The sequence below is a fragment of the Lynx canadensis genome, chromosome B4, assembly GCF_007474595.2.
Source record: "Lynx canadensis isolate LIC74 chromosome B4, mLynCan4.pri.v2, whole genome shotgun sequence".
Lineage (NCBI taxonomy): Eukaryota > Metazoa > Chordata > Mammalia > Carnivora > Felidae > Lynx > Lynx canadensis.
In genome coordinates this window covers 140,809,999-140,824,771 of record NC_044309.1, presented here as the reverse complement: position 1 = coordinate 140,824,771, position 14,773 = coordinate 140,809,999, and the positions used below count along the sequence as shown (strand labels likewise).

The 14,773-nt window shown below is 56.0% G+C and overlaps 1 protein-coding gene across 3 annotated transcripts; it reads left to right on the top strand.

The window, feature by feature from the left end:
- Nucleotides 1-328: 328 nt before the first annotated feature.
- Nucleotides 329-6,598, top strand: HDAC10 (histone deacetylase 10). Of its 3 annotated transcripts, XM_030320979.1 has the most exons (21): nucleotides 329-1,458; nucleotides 1,529-1,663; nucleotides 1,890-1,986; nucleotides 2,218-2,315; nucleotides 2,415-2,519; nucleotides 2,676-2,744; nucleotides 2,836-2,962; nucleotides 3,153-3,218; nucleotides 3,430-3,489; nucleotides 3,567-3,656; nucleotides 3,797-3,903; nucleotides 3,976-4,043; nucleotides 4,123-4,387; nucleotides 4,485-4,569; nucleotides 4,931-5,022; nucleotides 5,163-5,219; nucleotides 5,395-5,475; nucleotides 5,507-5,621; nucleotides 5,763-5,945; nucleotides 6,042-6,201; nucleotides 6,292-6,598. In XM_030320979.1, exons 1-21 carry the CDS (start codon nucleotides 1,115-1,117, stop codon nucleotides 6,357-6,359), a joined length of 2,472 nt encoding a protein of 823 aa, XP_030176839.1. In that variant the 5' UTR covers nucleotides 329-1,114; the 3' UTR covers nucleotides 6,360-6,598. The 3 variants fall into 3 exon arrangements, with proteins under 3 accessions (XP_030176839.1, XP_030176841.1, XP_030176840.1); XM_030320980.1 differs by lacking the exon at nucleotides 5,395-5,475 and having other exon boundaries at nucleotides 330-1,458; nucleotides 5,543-5,621; XM_030320981.1 differs by lacking the exons at nucleotides 6,042-6,201; nucleotides 6,292-6,598 and having other exon boundaries at nucleotides 5,395-5,621; nucleotides 5,763-5,915.
- The last annotated feature ends 8,175 nt before the right edge of the window (nucleotides 6,599-14,773 follow it).

Genomic DNA, 14,773 nt, shown 5'->3' with positions numbered 1-14,773 from the left:
AGCGGGGCCAGGCCGTCCCCCTTCTGGCCTGGAGTTCGGCCGGACACGTGAACAGTTGGCCCAGCCGAGTTGCCACAGTGGACACCGGCCTTCTCTGCTCAGGAGCTCTCTGGTGCTCCCGGGGCCGACCCTTCTCTGGACCCCCGGCTCAGGGCGATCCGGGAAGGGCGGTCTGCCACAGGCCCCGCCTCTGGGACCACGTGTGCCAGGATGGCCAATCAGAGTACGCCAGCCCCATAGCCACCGTGATTGGCTGAGGGGTGGGCACCTGACCCCAAATGACCCAATCGGAGTCTTCCCGGCGCTGGTAGCCTGTCCGTTGTGGACTCTGGCAGGTGCCTCGACCGGGACGGTGGGAACCCCGGTGGGGCCGCGGGCCGTATCCTTCCCGCCGTAGGGGCCATTCCTACACTTCCGGGGCACCCACGAACGGGGTTGGCTGCACTCCCGCCCAGGGCCCCGCCTCCTACGTGCCCCGCCCCCCAGGGCCTATTCCCTTCAGAACGCCGCCTCCGTGAAGCCCGCCGCCTCAGGATTCGGGCCCTGGGCGCTGTTGCCAGAGCCCTTATGTTTCAGGCCCCTGGCTCCCACTTTCCTCCTCTCTGGCCATCTGGCTCGGTTGCTGGCCTCATGCATGCATTCCTCGCCCAGACCCTCCCTCTGTTCGCCTTGCCCTCCTGCCTTGCCTCGCCCCACGCTTCCGCGGCTCTTGTCTAGCGGCTCTGCCACCCCCTGACCCTCCGACTGGTCTGCTCTTTGGCCAGGGTCTTTCTGGAGCTCAAATCGGACCCCGCCACTCCCTTCTTACACCTCGGGGGAAGCGCTGCGCGTCGACGTCGCCCAGGCCCGGCCTCCCCTAGCCCAAGCGGCCCTCGGATGCGTCCCAGGGCAGCGCCAGACGTGATGGGCTGAGGACGCGACTGACGCCTTGGCCTGCGCGGTCAGGCTGGGTCGGGGGAGATTTGGGGCGGTCCGCGGGGTCCTGGGCACACTGGACCTCACCCGCCCCCTCCGCCTCTAGAGGGAGAGGGAGGCCCGCGACACGCCTCAGGCTCCGGGCTGGGGTGGGGGAAGGTAGGTCTTGGAGCCGCAGCCGGAGCGCGGAGTAGGAGAGATGGGGCAGCACAGCCCCGGCCCGCCCGGGCCCCAGGCGTCTCGCCAGCCCAGCTCCCGTCAGGCCGCGCTTCGGGGCGGGGTTTTGGGCGCTGGGTCAGAGTCTGAGGAAGTGGGGAAATCTGGCCCTGGGAGCCCCCCTGTCGGCCTACTTCCCTGCCTGGATTCTGCGTGTTCCTGCCCAGGCTCCCTGCCGGTCGTCCCAGCTCCGGGGGGCTGCAAGGAGGGGACAGGCAGTGCATTCACCTGCCCAGCCAGGGTGGCCCAAAGTGACCACGGCTGTGCCATGAGGACTGCGCTGGTGTACCACGAGGACATGACAGCGGCCCAGCTGCTCTGGGAAGAGTAAGTGTGACCTGGCAGAGGTGGGAGGATGGAGAGGGGGCTCTGGACCCTGAGCTCTGTGTCCACTCAGCCCTGAGTGTGAGATCGAGCGTCCGGAGCGCCTGACTGCAGCCCTGGAGCGCCTGCGGCAGTGGGGCCTGGAGCAGAGGTGTCTACAGTTGGCAGCCCGAGAGGCCTCCGAGGCAGAGCTGGGCCTGGTACACAGGTCAGACCCTGGGGAGCCACATGCCACAGAGGAGGCCAGCTAGGACCTGAGGCCACCCAGCCTGCCAGCATCTTGAAAACAGAGCATCTCCCCTACCTGCCTCAGTTTCACCATTGGGTGGGTGGGTGACGAAACAGTGAGGTGGGCAGTGCCCCCAGGGGTCCAGCCCCTCTTTCTCCTCCTCGTCCTGCTGGTGACCCTGCCTTGCCTACCTGTCCCCCTGCAGCCCAGAGTATGTGTCCTTGTTGCGAGGAACCCAGACCTTGAGCACCAGGGAACTACAGGCGCTGTCTGGACAATACGACGCTGTCTACTTCCATCCGGTGCGGCCCTGGGGACACACCACTTCCTGGGTGGGGACACGCTACCTCCCCACTGCACATCCACATGCCCGTGCCTGATTTATGGCCTTGCCGCCAACCCTGGCCAACGGCCCCACATTCATGAATGTGCACATGGCCTACACGCCCTGCTGCCTGCTGTACCCTGCGCGGGCCTGGGCAGAGCCTGTGAGGTGCGGGGGGTAGGGGCTCATTTGCACCCCTGCCCCACAGAGTACCTTCCACTGTGCCCGGCTGGCCGTGGGGGCTGCGCTGCAGCTGGTGGATGCCGTGCTGACGGGGGCTGTGCACAACGGGCTCGCCCTGGTGAGGTGAGAGCTGTCCCCTTCCTGGGTCGCTCCCACCCGTGGGTGGCCCTGTGAGGGCACAGGATGACCCTGATGTGCCCCACACCCAATTTTCACCCACAGACCTCCTGGGCATCACAGCCAGAGAGCCGCTGCCAACGGATTCTGCGTGTTCAACAATGTGGCCATAGCAGCCAAATACGCCAAGCAGAGACACGGGCTGCACAGGTGTGCACTGCGAGGCAGGGGCCCAGGCCCGACAGGAGGGTGGTAGAGCGGGCTGCTGAGAGACCCCGTCCAGCCCCTTCTCTTCCTGGGGTAGGCTGTGGCCCCAAGGTCAGAGGCTCTGCCGCTCAGTGACCTCTGAGCACTCCCTGTCCCCAGGATCCTCATTGTCGACTGGGATGTCCACCATGGTCAGGGCATCCAGTATATCTTTGAGGATGACCCCAGGTGAGCCGGGGACGCGACCCTTCCCCGAGAGCCTTTGCTGGGAGCCATGGGGACAAGGTCTTGACCTCTGGTCGTGGCTGGTTGTCCACAGCGTCCTCTACTTTTCCTGGCACCGCTATGAGCATGGGCACTTTTGGCCCTACCTTCGAGAATCGGATGCAGATGCTGTTGGGCAGGGGCAGGGCCGTGGCTTCACTGTCAACCTGCCCTGGAATCAGGTGCCTGCCTCTCCCGCCAGCCGCCTACACAGTGCCCCTCACCCAGGCCTCGCCCCTGCCCCGCAGCCCCAGGCCTCCTGAACAGAGTTCAGGGCATCCTTCCAGGGTCACCCCCAGAGTTTGGGCCCCAGGGACGGAGACTTCATAGCCCTCTGCCACGGGGCCCAGCACTGATGCCCCATGGCCACAGGTTGGGATGGGAAATGCTGACTACGTGGCCGCCTTCCTCCATGTGCTGCTCCCCGTGGCCTTTGAGGTAACTGCATGGGGGGCAGGAGTGGTCTTGATGGCAGGAGAAGGGGAGGGCGATCCTCTGTCCAGAGTACCCGCCCCCCCCCCCCCCCCCGCCCACACCATAGCAGAATGGAACCCTCCGGATGGGGAGTTGGGGAGTGCTATCTGGAGGGGCCTCCTTCACCCCTGCTCCGGTCTCTTTCCTGCCCATCCCCGCGTGGCCCCGCCCACAGTTTGACCCTGAGCTGGTGCTCATCTCAGCAGGATTTGACTCTGCGATCGGGGATCCTGAGGTGAGGGCCTGGCCTGGCAGGGGAGGGCTCCCGGGGTCCCGGGGCCAGGCGCCCATCACGCTGGGCTCTGGTTCCAGGGGCAGATGCGGGCCACGCCGGAGTGCTTCTCCCACCTCACACAGCTGCTGCAGGTGCTGGCCGGCGGCCGAGTCTGTGCTGTGCTGGAGGTGACCGTGACAGCTGGGAGGGCTCACTGGTCAGATGCGGGGGTGCCATCAGAGGGGGCCTGCTGTACAGGACGGGGTATCCTGCCTGGGATGGCGACGCCCTGGCCCAGTCACATCCCTTCCTTTCTTTCTCCTCCCAGGGAGGCTACCACCTGGAGTCGCTGTCCCAGTCCGTGTGCATGGTGGTGAAGGCGCTGCTGGGTGACCCTGCCTTGCCCCTGTCGGGGCCCATGGAGCCTCATCACAGGTTCGGGGCCAGGAAGGTGGGAAGGCCTGGGGGTACGATGCCAGGCCTCACTGCTCCTGCTTCTCCCCACAGTGCCCTGGAATCCATCCAGAGTGTCCGGGCTGCCCAGACCCCTCATTGGAAGAGCCTCCGGCAGCAAGGTCAGTGTGGCCTAAGCTGGGAGGCAGGGTCACATCCTGGGCTCCCACGCAGTGGCTTTGACTCTGAACCACCCCCTAGGGTCGACCCCCATACTGAATCCCAGCACCTACTCCCTGGAGCGGAGAGCCTCACCTGTATCTCCCGGGGGACCCAAATTCAAGGCAGCAGAGGCACAGGCCTCGGCCGCACTGAGTTCCCTCCTAGACCAGCTGCACCTCAACCCCACACTGCCTGTCCGCACGGCTGTTGCCCTGACTGCACTGGATGCCGCTCTGGTCCTACCTGCCGACGTCCTCCGTCAGGAGGGGTCAGCCCCACAGGAGGAGACACGGGCCTGGGCCAGGTGGGCAGCGTGGGCCTGGGGAGGGGGAGGGGGCTGTGTGTGTACATGTGCTGCGGTCTGTCAATTCCTGTCCATGTGTCTTGGTTTCCCACCATAGGCTACACGAGGCCCTGGCCCAGGACAAGGCTCTCACTGCACTTGGGAAGGTCCTGCACCTCTTGAATGGGATCCTGGATGGGCAGGTGGGTGCACCTGGGATGGGCCAAGGGTGGCCATGAGCCAGGGGCAGGGCCCAGGGCCCAGGACCTGCCCACAGCAGATGGCCTGTCCAGGGGAGTGCTCGGTGGCGCACAACCACATGGACGTGAGTTACCTTGTGCCTGGATCCTTTCTAGAACAGTCCTCAGGGACAGGGTCATGAGTTCAGGGTCACTCAGTCTTCCCAACTAAATACTCCTTGACGGAGAGGTGAAGGGGATGACGTAAGTTAGTTTTAAGCATCTCACAGATGGCAGCTATGTAGAGGGGGGCCCAGAGAAGGGGCAGATGTGTCTGTTTATCTGGTTGGGAGTGGTCCTGCGCGCCCACTGTCGACCCCTCCAGGTGAGCAGTGGCATTGCAGCAACCCCGGAGCCCGCTGCGGCTCCCACCCTGGATGTGGTCATTCGGCGCAGCTTGTCCCACGGAGCGCGGAGGTGAGTCTTCAGGGCATGGCCCGTGGGCACCCCCTGCCCTGCCGGCCACCACTCCTGCTCCCCGCTGCGTGGGGAGGGCTCTGGGAATGGATTCCAGGTTGGGTGAGTGCAACCTGTCCTGGGGCCAACTTTTCCTCCAGGCTTCTGTGTGTGGCTGTGGGACAGCTGGATCGGCCCGCAGACCTTGCCGACGACGGGTATGACCCTTGGGTCAGGTGTACATCCAGCCTTGTGTGTGGGTGGGCACGCAGTCCTGGGTCCCCATGGGTGATGGGTGGGCAGGGCCTTCCACAGCTGGGGGCTGGCAGAGGAGTCCCTGGGAGGGTCTCCAGCACAGAGGGTCAGCAGTGCCCCCTCCCCCCGCCCCCCAAGGTCTCCTCCACCTCCCCTTCTGTGGTCTGGGCTCTGGAGGGCAAACAGCAGCTCACCCCCCGCGTGTGCTCGCTCTTCCCCGCTCACCCCCCGCGCGTGCTCGCTCTATCCTGCTCACCCCCCGCGCGTGCTCGCTCTTCCCTGGAAGGAGGAATCTGTGGCTGAACATCAGAGGCAAGGAAGCGGCCGCCCCATCCATGTTCCAGGTCTCCGTGCCACTGCCAGGGGTGAGCGGCGATGTCGAGGGCAGGGTGTCCTCGTGCTGGCCGGCCCGCTCCTCCCCCTGCCCTTCCTGGTGGGGCTGTTGGTGTGGCTGCGCACCTGACACTGGGAGGCGGGGTGACCCCTGACTGCCGTTCTTCCCACAGACTACTGGTGGGTTCGTGAGCTGCGTTCTGGCCCTTGTGCTGCCCCTGGCCTATGGCTTCCAGCCTGACCTCGTGCTGGTGGCGCTGGGGCCAGCCCACGGCCTGCAGGCCCCCCAAGCCGCACTCCTGGCTTCTCTGCTGCGGGGGCCGGCGGGGGGCCGAGTCCTGGTCCTGCTGGAGCAGGTGAGCTGGGCAGGGGGCGGATGTGCTGGGGGTGGGGGTGGGGGCAGGTGGGGAGCGACCAGTGACTTGCTGCTTCCACCTCTGCTCCCGGCCCAGGGATCCACATCCCAGCTTGCAGGGATCCTGGCCCGGGTGTTGCAGGGAGAGGCGCCCCCCGGCCTGGGTCCCTTCTCCATGGCCTCCCCAGAGGACACACAGGCCCTGATATACCTGAGAGGGCAGCTTGAAGCAGAGTGGAAGATGCTGCAGGTGGCCGGTGAGGCTGGGGGGCACGGCCCAGGCTGAATACTGGGTCTGGGGGAAGCAGCTCACCGCAGTGACAAGCTGACCGTGCACCTCCTCCCAGCTCCTCGAGTGCCGCGACCGGGCAGCTTGAAATCTGCCAGGGTGGGAGTCTTTGCACTCCAGAGGTGACGCCACAGACTAGTCCCCCAAGAGCCGGCTTTAAACACTCACGTGTGCACCACTGCCTGAGGCCTCTGTCCTGATGGCCAGGCTACAGAGCTGTCCGGGGCTCTGGCTCAGGGACGCTATGTCCACGGCCGTGACCGGGGGCCCCCCCTCCAGTGGTCTGCCTCTGCACAGATGGTTCCATCCTCGCTTCCTGCGCACCTCTTAACCTCAAAAAATAAAAGTCGTTTTACCAGCAAAAATGGGCTTATTCAGGAATAGCAGAGAACTGAAATTCAGGATAAGTAGACGACGGCAAAGCCATAAGCAAGTGTAACTAACAACGAAGAGGAACGTTATTTTATGGAAAAGGAATCCGTTGGAGAAGGATGATGAGGGTTTCTGAGGATGCTTTCCTGCTGACGCTTCTGTTGGGTCTGGAATTGACGATTCCTCCTGTGATTGGCCGAATGGTGCAGCTTCCGTCCTGGCATCCCAAGCCCATGCCAGCGAGCGTCCCTTTATTCCCGTTCCCACTTTCCCCCTCCTTTTGATCAAGGTCTTTTCTTTGAAAGCATCACTGTTCGAGTCAGGTTTTCCACATGTAGTGGTTTTGTCCATCAGTGCCAGGAAGGACATTTCCCATGTCAAGGACCATGTCAGAGGGAAAGTGCGTCCCAGCTGGAAACCACTTAAGGCCAAGTTTGAGTAAGAAGGAAGGTCAGGAAGGCCAGGTACTCCCATCTAAAGTCTCTCTCTTCTCAAGGTTATAAATATTGGAGATGATTTCCTTATTGTGCCCGGCACATCATTTTTACAAAAGTTTGGCAGGCAACAAAATATGAAACCTAAAATAAGTATATAAAACAAGACAGTAGTGTAACAATCCCAAAGTGAATGATGGTTCTAAACCAGGACCCTTGGTCTACAAAGTAGCCAACTTGAGGTATTTCTTGGCACTTACTCCGATTTAGGGGAGAAAAATTCTCCCTGTGGAGGCAAGCCAAGCATCCTGTACGCCTTCTGCTCTCATGGCCCCCCTCCCCAAACCCCTCCAGCAACCCTCAGTTTGTTCTCTGTATTTGAGAGTCTCTTATGTTTTCTTCTCCTCCCTGTTCTTGTATTATTTTTGCTTCCCTTCCCTTATGTTCATCTGTCTTGTATCTTAATTCCACATATGAGTCAAGTCATATGATATTTGTCTTTCTCTAATTTCATTTAGCGTAATACCCTCCAGTTCCATCCATGTTGTTGCAAATGGCAAGATTTCATTCTTTTTGATTGCCAACTAATACTCCATTGCGTGTGTGTATATATATATACATATATATATATATATATGTATATATATATATATCACATCTTTATCCATTGATCCGTTGATGGACATTTGGGCTTTTTCCGTACTTTGGCTATTGGTGAAAGCGCCGCTATAAACATTGGGGTGCATGTGCCCCTTCGAAACAGCACACCTGTATCCCTTGGGTAAATACCTAGTAGTGCAATTGCTGGGTCGTAGGGCAGTTCTATTTTTAATTTTTTGAGGAACCTCCATACTGTTTTCCAGAGTGGCTGCACCAGTTTGCATTCCCACCAGCAACACAAAAGAGATCCTCTCTCTCCGCATCCTCGCCGACATCTGTTGTTTCCTGAGCTGTTAATGTTAGCCGTTCTGAGGTGTCAGGTGGTATCTCATTGTGGTTTTGATTTGTATTTCCGCGATGGTGAGTGATGTTGAGCATCTGTTCGTGTGTCTGTTAGCCATCTGGATGTCTTCTTTGGAAAAGTCTACTCATGTCTCTTGTCCCGTTTCTTCACTGGATTATTTGTTGTTTGGGTGTTGAGTTTGATAAGTTCTTTATAGATTTTGGATACTAACCCTTTATCTGATATGTCATTTGCACACATCTTTTCCCATTCCAGCGGTTGCCTTTTAGTTTTGCTGATTGTTTCCTTCTCTGTGCAGAAGCTTTTTATCTTGATGAGGTCCCCATAGTTCATTTTTGCTTTTGTTTCCCTTGCCTGTGGAGACATGTTGAGTAAGAAGTTGCTGTGGGTGAGGTCCAAGAGGTTGTTGCCTGCTTTCTCCTCTAGGATTTTGATGGCTTCCTGTCTCACACTTAGGTCTTTCACCCATTTTGAGTTTATTTTTGTGTATGGTGTAAGAAAGTGGTCCAGGTTCATTCTTCTGCATGTCGCTGTCCAGTTTTCCCAGCACCACTTGCTGAAGAGACTGTCTTTATTCCATTGGATATTCTTTCCTGCTTTGTCAAAGACGAGCTGGCCCTATGTTTGTGGGACCAGTTCTGGGTTCCCTATTCTGTTCCGTTGATCTAATGTCTGTTTTTGTGCCAGTACCATACTGTCTTGATGATTACAGTTTTGTAACACAGCTTGAAGTCCAGAATTGTGATGCTTCCAGCTTTGGTTTTCTCTTTCAAGATTGCTTTGGCTGTTCGGGGTCTTTTGTGGTTCCATACAAATTTTAGAATTGTTTGTTCTAGTTCTGTGAGGAATGCTGGTGTCATTTTGATAGGAATTACAATATTTATTTTTGAGAGACCGAGACAGAGCGTGAGTGGGGAGGGGCAGAGAGAGAAGGAGACACAGAATCCTATGCAGGCTCCAGGCTCCGAGCTGTCAGCACAGAGCCCGACGCGGGGCTCGAACCCACGAACCGTGAGATCATGACCTGAGCCGATTGGGCCACCCAGGCACCCCAGCATGGTTACTTTTATCAGAAGCCATGAGGCCTGTACAGTGTTGAAGTAGATCTCCTTAACTGTAAGTCAGAGGAGGCAGGAGCCAAGTGCATTCACTGTACGTCCTGGATATCTCAAAGGGTGGGACTCCAGGAGTTCCAGAGGGGTGGATCTGAGGTTTAGAAGGACCAATTGCAATGCTGTCAGCCAAGGTATTTGGAAGGTCTACAGACATGCCAGTTGAGGCCTAATGGTGCTGTACTGCGTGCGACTAATGCCGGGATTGCGGACGCAACGTGCAACGAAAACGTAAGGCCTGTTAAGCAGCATGGATGTCCTAAAGCCTCTGTACAAGGAGACCCCAGTGACTACGAAGTTCAAGAGAGGTTCCCCGGGGTCGGGATAATATTTGCTAACAGAACTTTAGCCACAGAAGCAGCACTGGCTTGTCTAGAAGAGAAAGGTTTGGCCCAGTGAGAAAACCTACAAACCATGGCTGAACCATTTGTATCCAGGAGACAGGGAAGCTGTATGAGATCCATTTGTGTGAACAGGTTTTCCTGGATGGTACTTTGGACAGGTGGAACGAGCGAGGCAGGAACTTTGTGTGGCCTTGTTATTTCTCCCCCAATCCACCAATATTGGTTCACAAACACTATCTTGTTTTTTTAAGTTATGATCTTTTTAAAGTTTTATTTGTTTAAGTAATCTCCACACCCAACATGGGGCTGAGACTGGACCGCAGGATCAAGTCGGATGCTCTACCTACTGAGCCAACCAGGTACCCCTGAACACTATCATTTTGTCAGTAGGCCAGTAGTTTAATGCATGTACTGTGGTGAGCAGTGGGAATTCTAGAATTTCTGGTAGGGCCAGATTGTTATTGGTCCAACCCAGAGTTCTCCCTTTTTACCAAACTGGCAATCATTAGATTTCCAATATCATTTTTCCTTTTCTATGGCCAATTGTTCAGGCATCTCTGGTCACTATTCCAAAATTACCATTTGGGAGAACAGCACTTGGGACCATGACAGAGATTTGGCTACTGGTTTTGTTTTGTTTTCATTTCTTTCTTTTTTTTTAAATGTTTATTTATTTTTGAGAGAGAGGGAGAAAGGGAGAGAAAGAGAGACGAAGTGTGAGTGGGGTAGGATCAGAGAGAGGGAGAAAGAGAGAGAAAGAGAGACAAAGTGTGAGTGGGGTAGGGTCAGAGAGAGGGAGACACAGAATCTGAAGCAGGCTCCAGGCTGTGACCTGTCAGCACAGAGCCCAGTGCTGGGCTCGAGCCCACGAATCGCAAGATCGTGACCTGAGCTAAAATTGGGATGCTTAACTGACAGAGCCACCCAGGGGCCTCGTGTTTTTTTTTTTTAATTTTTTGAAGATTTTATTTTTACGCAATCTTACACTCAATGTGGGGCTCGAACTCACAAACCCTGACACCAAGAGTCGCGCACTGCTGTGACTTCAGCATTTTTTTAATAATGACTTTTTTTTAAAGTTTATTTATTTTGAGAGAGACAGTGAGAGTGGGGGAGGGGTAGAAAGGGGAGAGGGAGAGAGAGAGAGAGAGAGAGAGAGAGAGAGAGAGAGAGAGAGAGAGAATATATCCCAAGCAGGCCCCACGCTGCCAGCGCAGAGCCTGCTGCGGGGCTCGAACCCACGAATTGTGAGACCATGACCTGAGCTGAAACCAAGAGTTGTACACTTAACTGACTGAGCCACCCAGGCGCCCCTTTCCTGGTTGGCTATTTTGTTTACTATGGTCAAATTCTAGAATTATTTCCTCCTTTTTAAAGGAGTTCTGTCATATTTTTCTGAGAAGCCTCAGCCCAGGAAATGAATGGGGCAGGTACCAAGGAGAACAGGGTACGCATCTCCAGAAATCTCCAGAAGAGCCTAGACAAAGGAACAGGTTCAGAGACAGGAAGCTGTTGAGGGTTACTAGAAACTCTCCCCATCTGAAGGGTCTAGTGCTCGCAGCAGATACCGTCCTGACCCGGACAGGGGTTCCTCCGAATGGATTACAAGGGAGGACTGTGATGGCTCCTTGGAGCCCCACTGCTGGGGACTGGGACATTGGAAAGCTGGCTGAGGGCCCTGAAAGCACGGATGTCTGTAACAATCGTTTAACCAGCATCCCAGCGCTCTGCAAGAACACAGAAATTAGGCTTTGGTTTTTGCTCAGGGGCCTTCATTTCCCAGAGTTGAAAATCTAGAATTTTAGTGGTTTTGCTTTTAGGTGACTCGTCTAGGATACAGGTGAGCTAGTCTGCCAAACAGCTAAATCTGGCATGGATGTAGTTTCCCGTTCCAGCCTGGTCCTTTTTTTTTTTTTTTAAGATTTTATTTTTAGGTAATCTCTACACCAACATGGGGCTCGAACTCATAATCCTGAGATCGAGAGTCACTCGCTCCACTAACTGAGCCAGCCAGGCGCCCCTAGGCCGGTCCTTTTAACTACCGGAGGGGAGGAAGACCTGGTTCAGCCTGTTAGTAAACAAAGTTAAATGTTTCCAGGTGGATTCAACATCTAAAGGAAGACCAGGGGCACCTGGGTGGCTCAGTCAGTTAAATGTCTGACTTTGGCTCAGGCCATGATCTGGTTCACGAGTTCAAGCCCCGCGTTGGGCTCCGTGCTGACAGCTCAGAGCCTGAAGCCAGCTTCGAGTTCTGTGTCTCCCTCTCTCTGCCTCTCTCCCACTCACACTCTATCTCTCAAAAATGAATAAGCATTAAAAAAATTTTTTTAAAGGAAGACCAGAATTTTGTTTGAAAACAATTTGCAGGGGCGCCTGGGTGGCGCAGTCGGTTAAGCGTCCGACTTCAGCCAGGTCACGATCTCGCGGTCCGTGAGTTCGAGCCCCGCGTCGGGCTCTGGGCTGATGGCTCAGAGCCTGGAGCCTGTTTCCGATTCTGTGTCTCCCTCTCTCTCTGCCCCTCCCCCATTCATGCTCTGTCTCTCTCTGTCCCAAAAATAAATAAATGTTGAAAAAAAAAATTAAAAAAAAGAAAAAAGAAAACAATTTGCAGTTAATTCTAGTAGCCATGAACAAGTCACCAGGCTTTTGTGTGCAAGCCCGAATTTTGTTCCCATCAACAGCCTTGGGAAAGGCTCCTATCGTTGTTCTGTAGATATTTCCAGTGAGTGTTCTAGCATGTTGCCCAACATAAGGGGTTCGTTTCTCTAAATCCCCTTCAGCATGTACCCGTGGGCCCGGCCCTCACCAAAAACCCGTATGGACTTAACTGACGCAAATCGGAGAAACCAGGTTGGTGAGCTTGAGTCACTTACGTTAAGTTCTTCAACAAGCCTGTGGGGTCCTCAGTCACTTTAGGAAACTCTAACAATGCTTACAAGCCAGCCTTATTCCAGGCAGTGTCAAAAACTTGGGGTCTATCTGGATCCTCAGAAGACTTAACTCCAAAGGTGCAGGTTTTGACAGTTTTAGGAAAGGAAGGAGTTGGGGAAGCTTGGAGGAAAGGGAAGCTTGCTGAGATAATCAGAATAGGGAAACCGAGTGTGCAGGAGGTGGGACAAGGCGGCTGCCTCTTGTCCTGAAACAGAAGACAGGGCGGTCGGTGGAAAAAGGCTCGGAAGCTTTTTTGTCTGTTTGCTTGCCTCAGTCTAGAAATTGTATTTTGCAGGCAGGCAATTTTAGATTCCTGGCAACATTCTGAAGCTTCAAAATTCCAGTCAAAGTAGGCATCCCATTCAGTTTTTGTTGTTTTTTATTTAATTTTGAAGTAATCTCTATGCCCAACATGGGACTCGAACCCACGACTCTCGAGATCAAGGATTGCACGCCGTACTGACTGATCCAGCCAGGCCCCTGCCCCCGCTCCCCTGCCCTTTTAATCAGTTTTGACAATTAAAAAAAAATTTTTTTTTTAACGTTTATCTATCTTTGAGAAGAGAGCGAGCATGAGCAGGGGAGGAGAGAGAAAGAGGGAGACACAGAATCCAAAACAGGCTCCAGGTTACGAGCTCTCAGCACAGAGCCCCACGTGGGGCTCAAACTCACGGAGTGCGGGGTCATGACCCGAGCGGAAGTCTGACGCCCAAGCGACTGAGCCACCCAGGCGCCCGTTTTGACAATTTTAGAGCCATGGCTGTCCGGTTTTGAAAAAAGTAAGTTAGGGGAGATCGAAAGTTCCTCACAATGGCCCCTGACGTTCTAAATTACTTTTGGTTCCGTGGGTCTGTTTGGTTAGAACCGCACGAGAAGTCACCATAGTTTTTAAACATACAACTGGCTGGGGTCCCAGGAAGGGAGGATGTCCTCAAAGGAGTGTGATGTCTGGGCTCCCATTTCTTGGAGGTTTTCAGAGCAAACATGATGAGGGAGAAGGCAAGCTGACACCCCACAACCCTCCCCCAGGTGGGGTACATGTGACGCTCCTCAGGCACTCCCGCTGCCCAAGGACAAAGGAGAGGACAGAAAACAAATGGTCAAACTGGGAGTCTCCAGAAGTTTACAAATGTCTTAGTAAATTACAAGAAAAAGGCAATCTCATCAATAGTCTCATCTGCAGAAAACTGTGGACTCAGTTTCCTGGAGCCCCAACACTACCCTCCCCTCCATGTGATGTGGGAACAAAGGCAAGAAGGAAACGGTAAATAACATTGAATTTATTACCTGCTGCCCGTTGACAAATGCAGAGTATAACATTTCTCCAGGAACCCCATACTGTCCTAATGTTAATGCCTTACCAGAAGAAAACAACCGTAGCCCGACAATAGGGAGGTCTCCAGTATCTTAGGAGTTCTCTTCGGCATATCAAAGTCCTTCTGGAAAACTCTCTGTTGCCTTTACCTCGCACAAGTCCATAGTATATAACCAGTCCAGCCCAGCTCCTCCTGCCCAGGGGTCCTGTCCTCGTGCTTTAATAAAGCCACCTTTTTGCACCAAAGAAGTCTGGGGAATTCCTTCCTAGCCGTGGGCTCCATACCCCCATCAAACAGCTTCCCGAACCTTCTAGTTCTGAGGAGGCTGACCCACGGCCATCACACAGACGCCGAGGGTAACCTGGCACTCACACACCGAGCGCCGAGCAAACTCGCCCTCCAGCTCCAGGGTGGGCGACAAAGCCGGGCGCTCTCGCAGCTGCGAACCGGACAGGTTCTCGCCCGTCCGCTCGCCGGCTCCGAGCTAGTTGCCGGGTTTCCTGTCGGGACTCCAGGTCACCGAGCAACGTTAACCTTAAAAACGAAAGTTATTTTGCCAGCAAAAATGGGTTTCTTCGGGAAGAGTGGAGAGTGCAGTCCGGACCAAGCGGGCTACGGCAAACCCCAGGCGAGCCCACAGAGGAACGGGGCTTCGCGGGGGGCGGGGGCTGGGAAGCTGGGCGGGTCTGAGCCAAAGCGCACTGGAGGGAAGCGGGGCGCAGGGCGGGGGGGGTGTCCACCCAGACGCAAACCTCGCGGCGGGCCAGAGTCCCTCCCGTGCGGAGCCCCCAGCGGGGTTCGGGGGACACTCCCGTCCCAGCCTCCCCTCCGGCAGGGCTGAGCCCTCCCCCTGGCTCATTTTCACCTTCCCAACCTGACTCCGCCTCCTTTATTTAGCCCGCGGTGGGTGGGCCTCAGTTCCCCCACCTAGGCCGCCGGGCTCCCAGCCGGAAGTGCCCTGCCCGCCGCGACCTCCGGGTGTGCCCCGCCCCTCCCGATGACGCAATTCCGGCGCGCCGGCTCCAGCGCGCTTGCGGGGTCGCGGGGCAGTGACGCCGCGCGGGGGG

Coding starts and splice junctions, on each gene's coding strand:
- HDAC10 (XM_030320979.1), top strand. CDS start 1,115: ATGGGGCAGCACAGCCCCGGCCCGCCCGGGCCCCAGGCGTCTCGCCAG. Junction 3,219..3,429: donor TGCTCCCCGTGGCCTTTGAG/GTAACTGCATGG, acceptor CCCCGCCCACAG/TTTGACCCTGAGCTGGTGCT. Junction 3,657..3,796: donor GAGTCTGTGCTGTGCTGGAG/GTGACCGTGACA, acceptor TTCTCCTCCCAG/GGAGGCTACCACCTGGAGTC.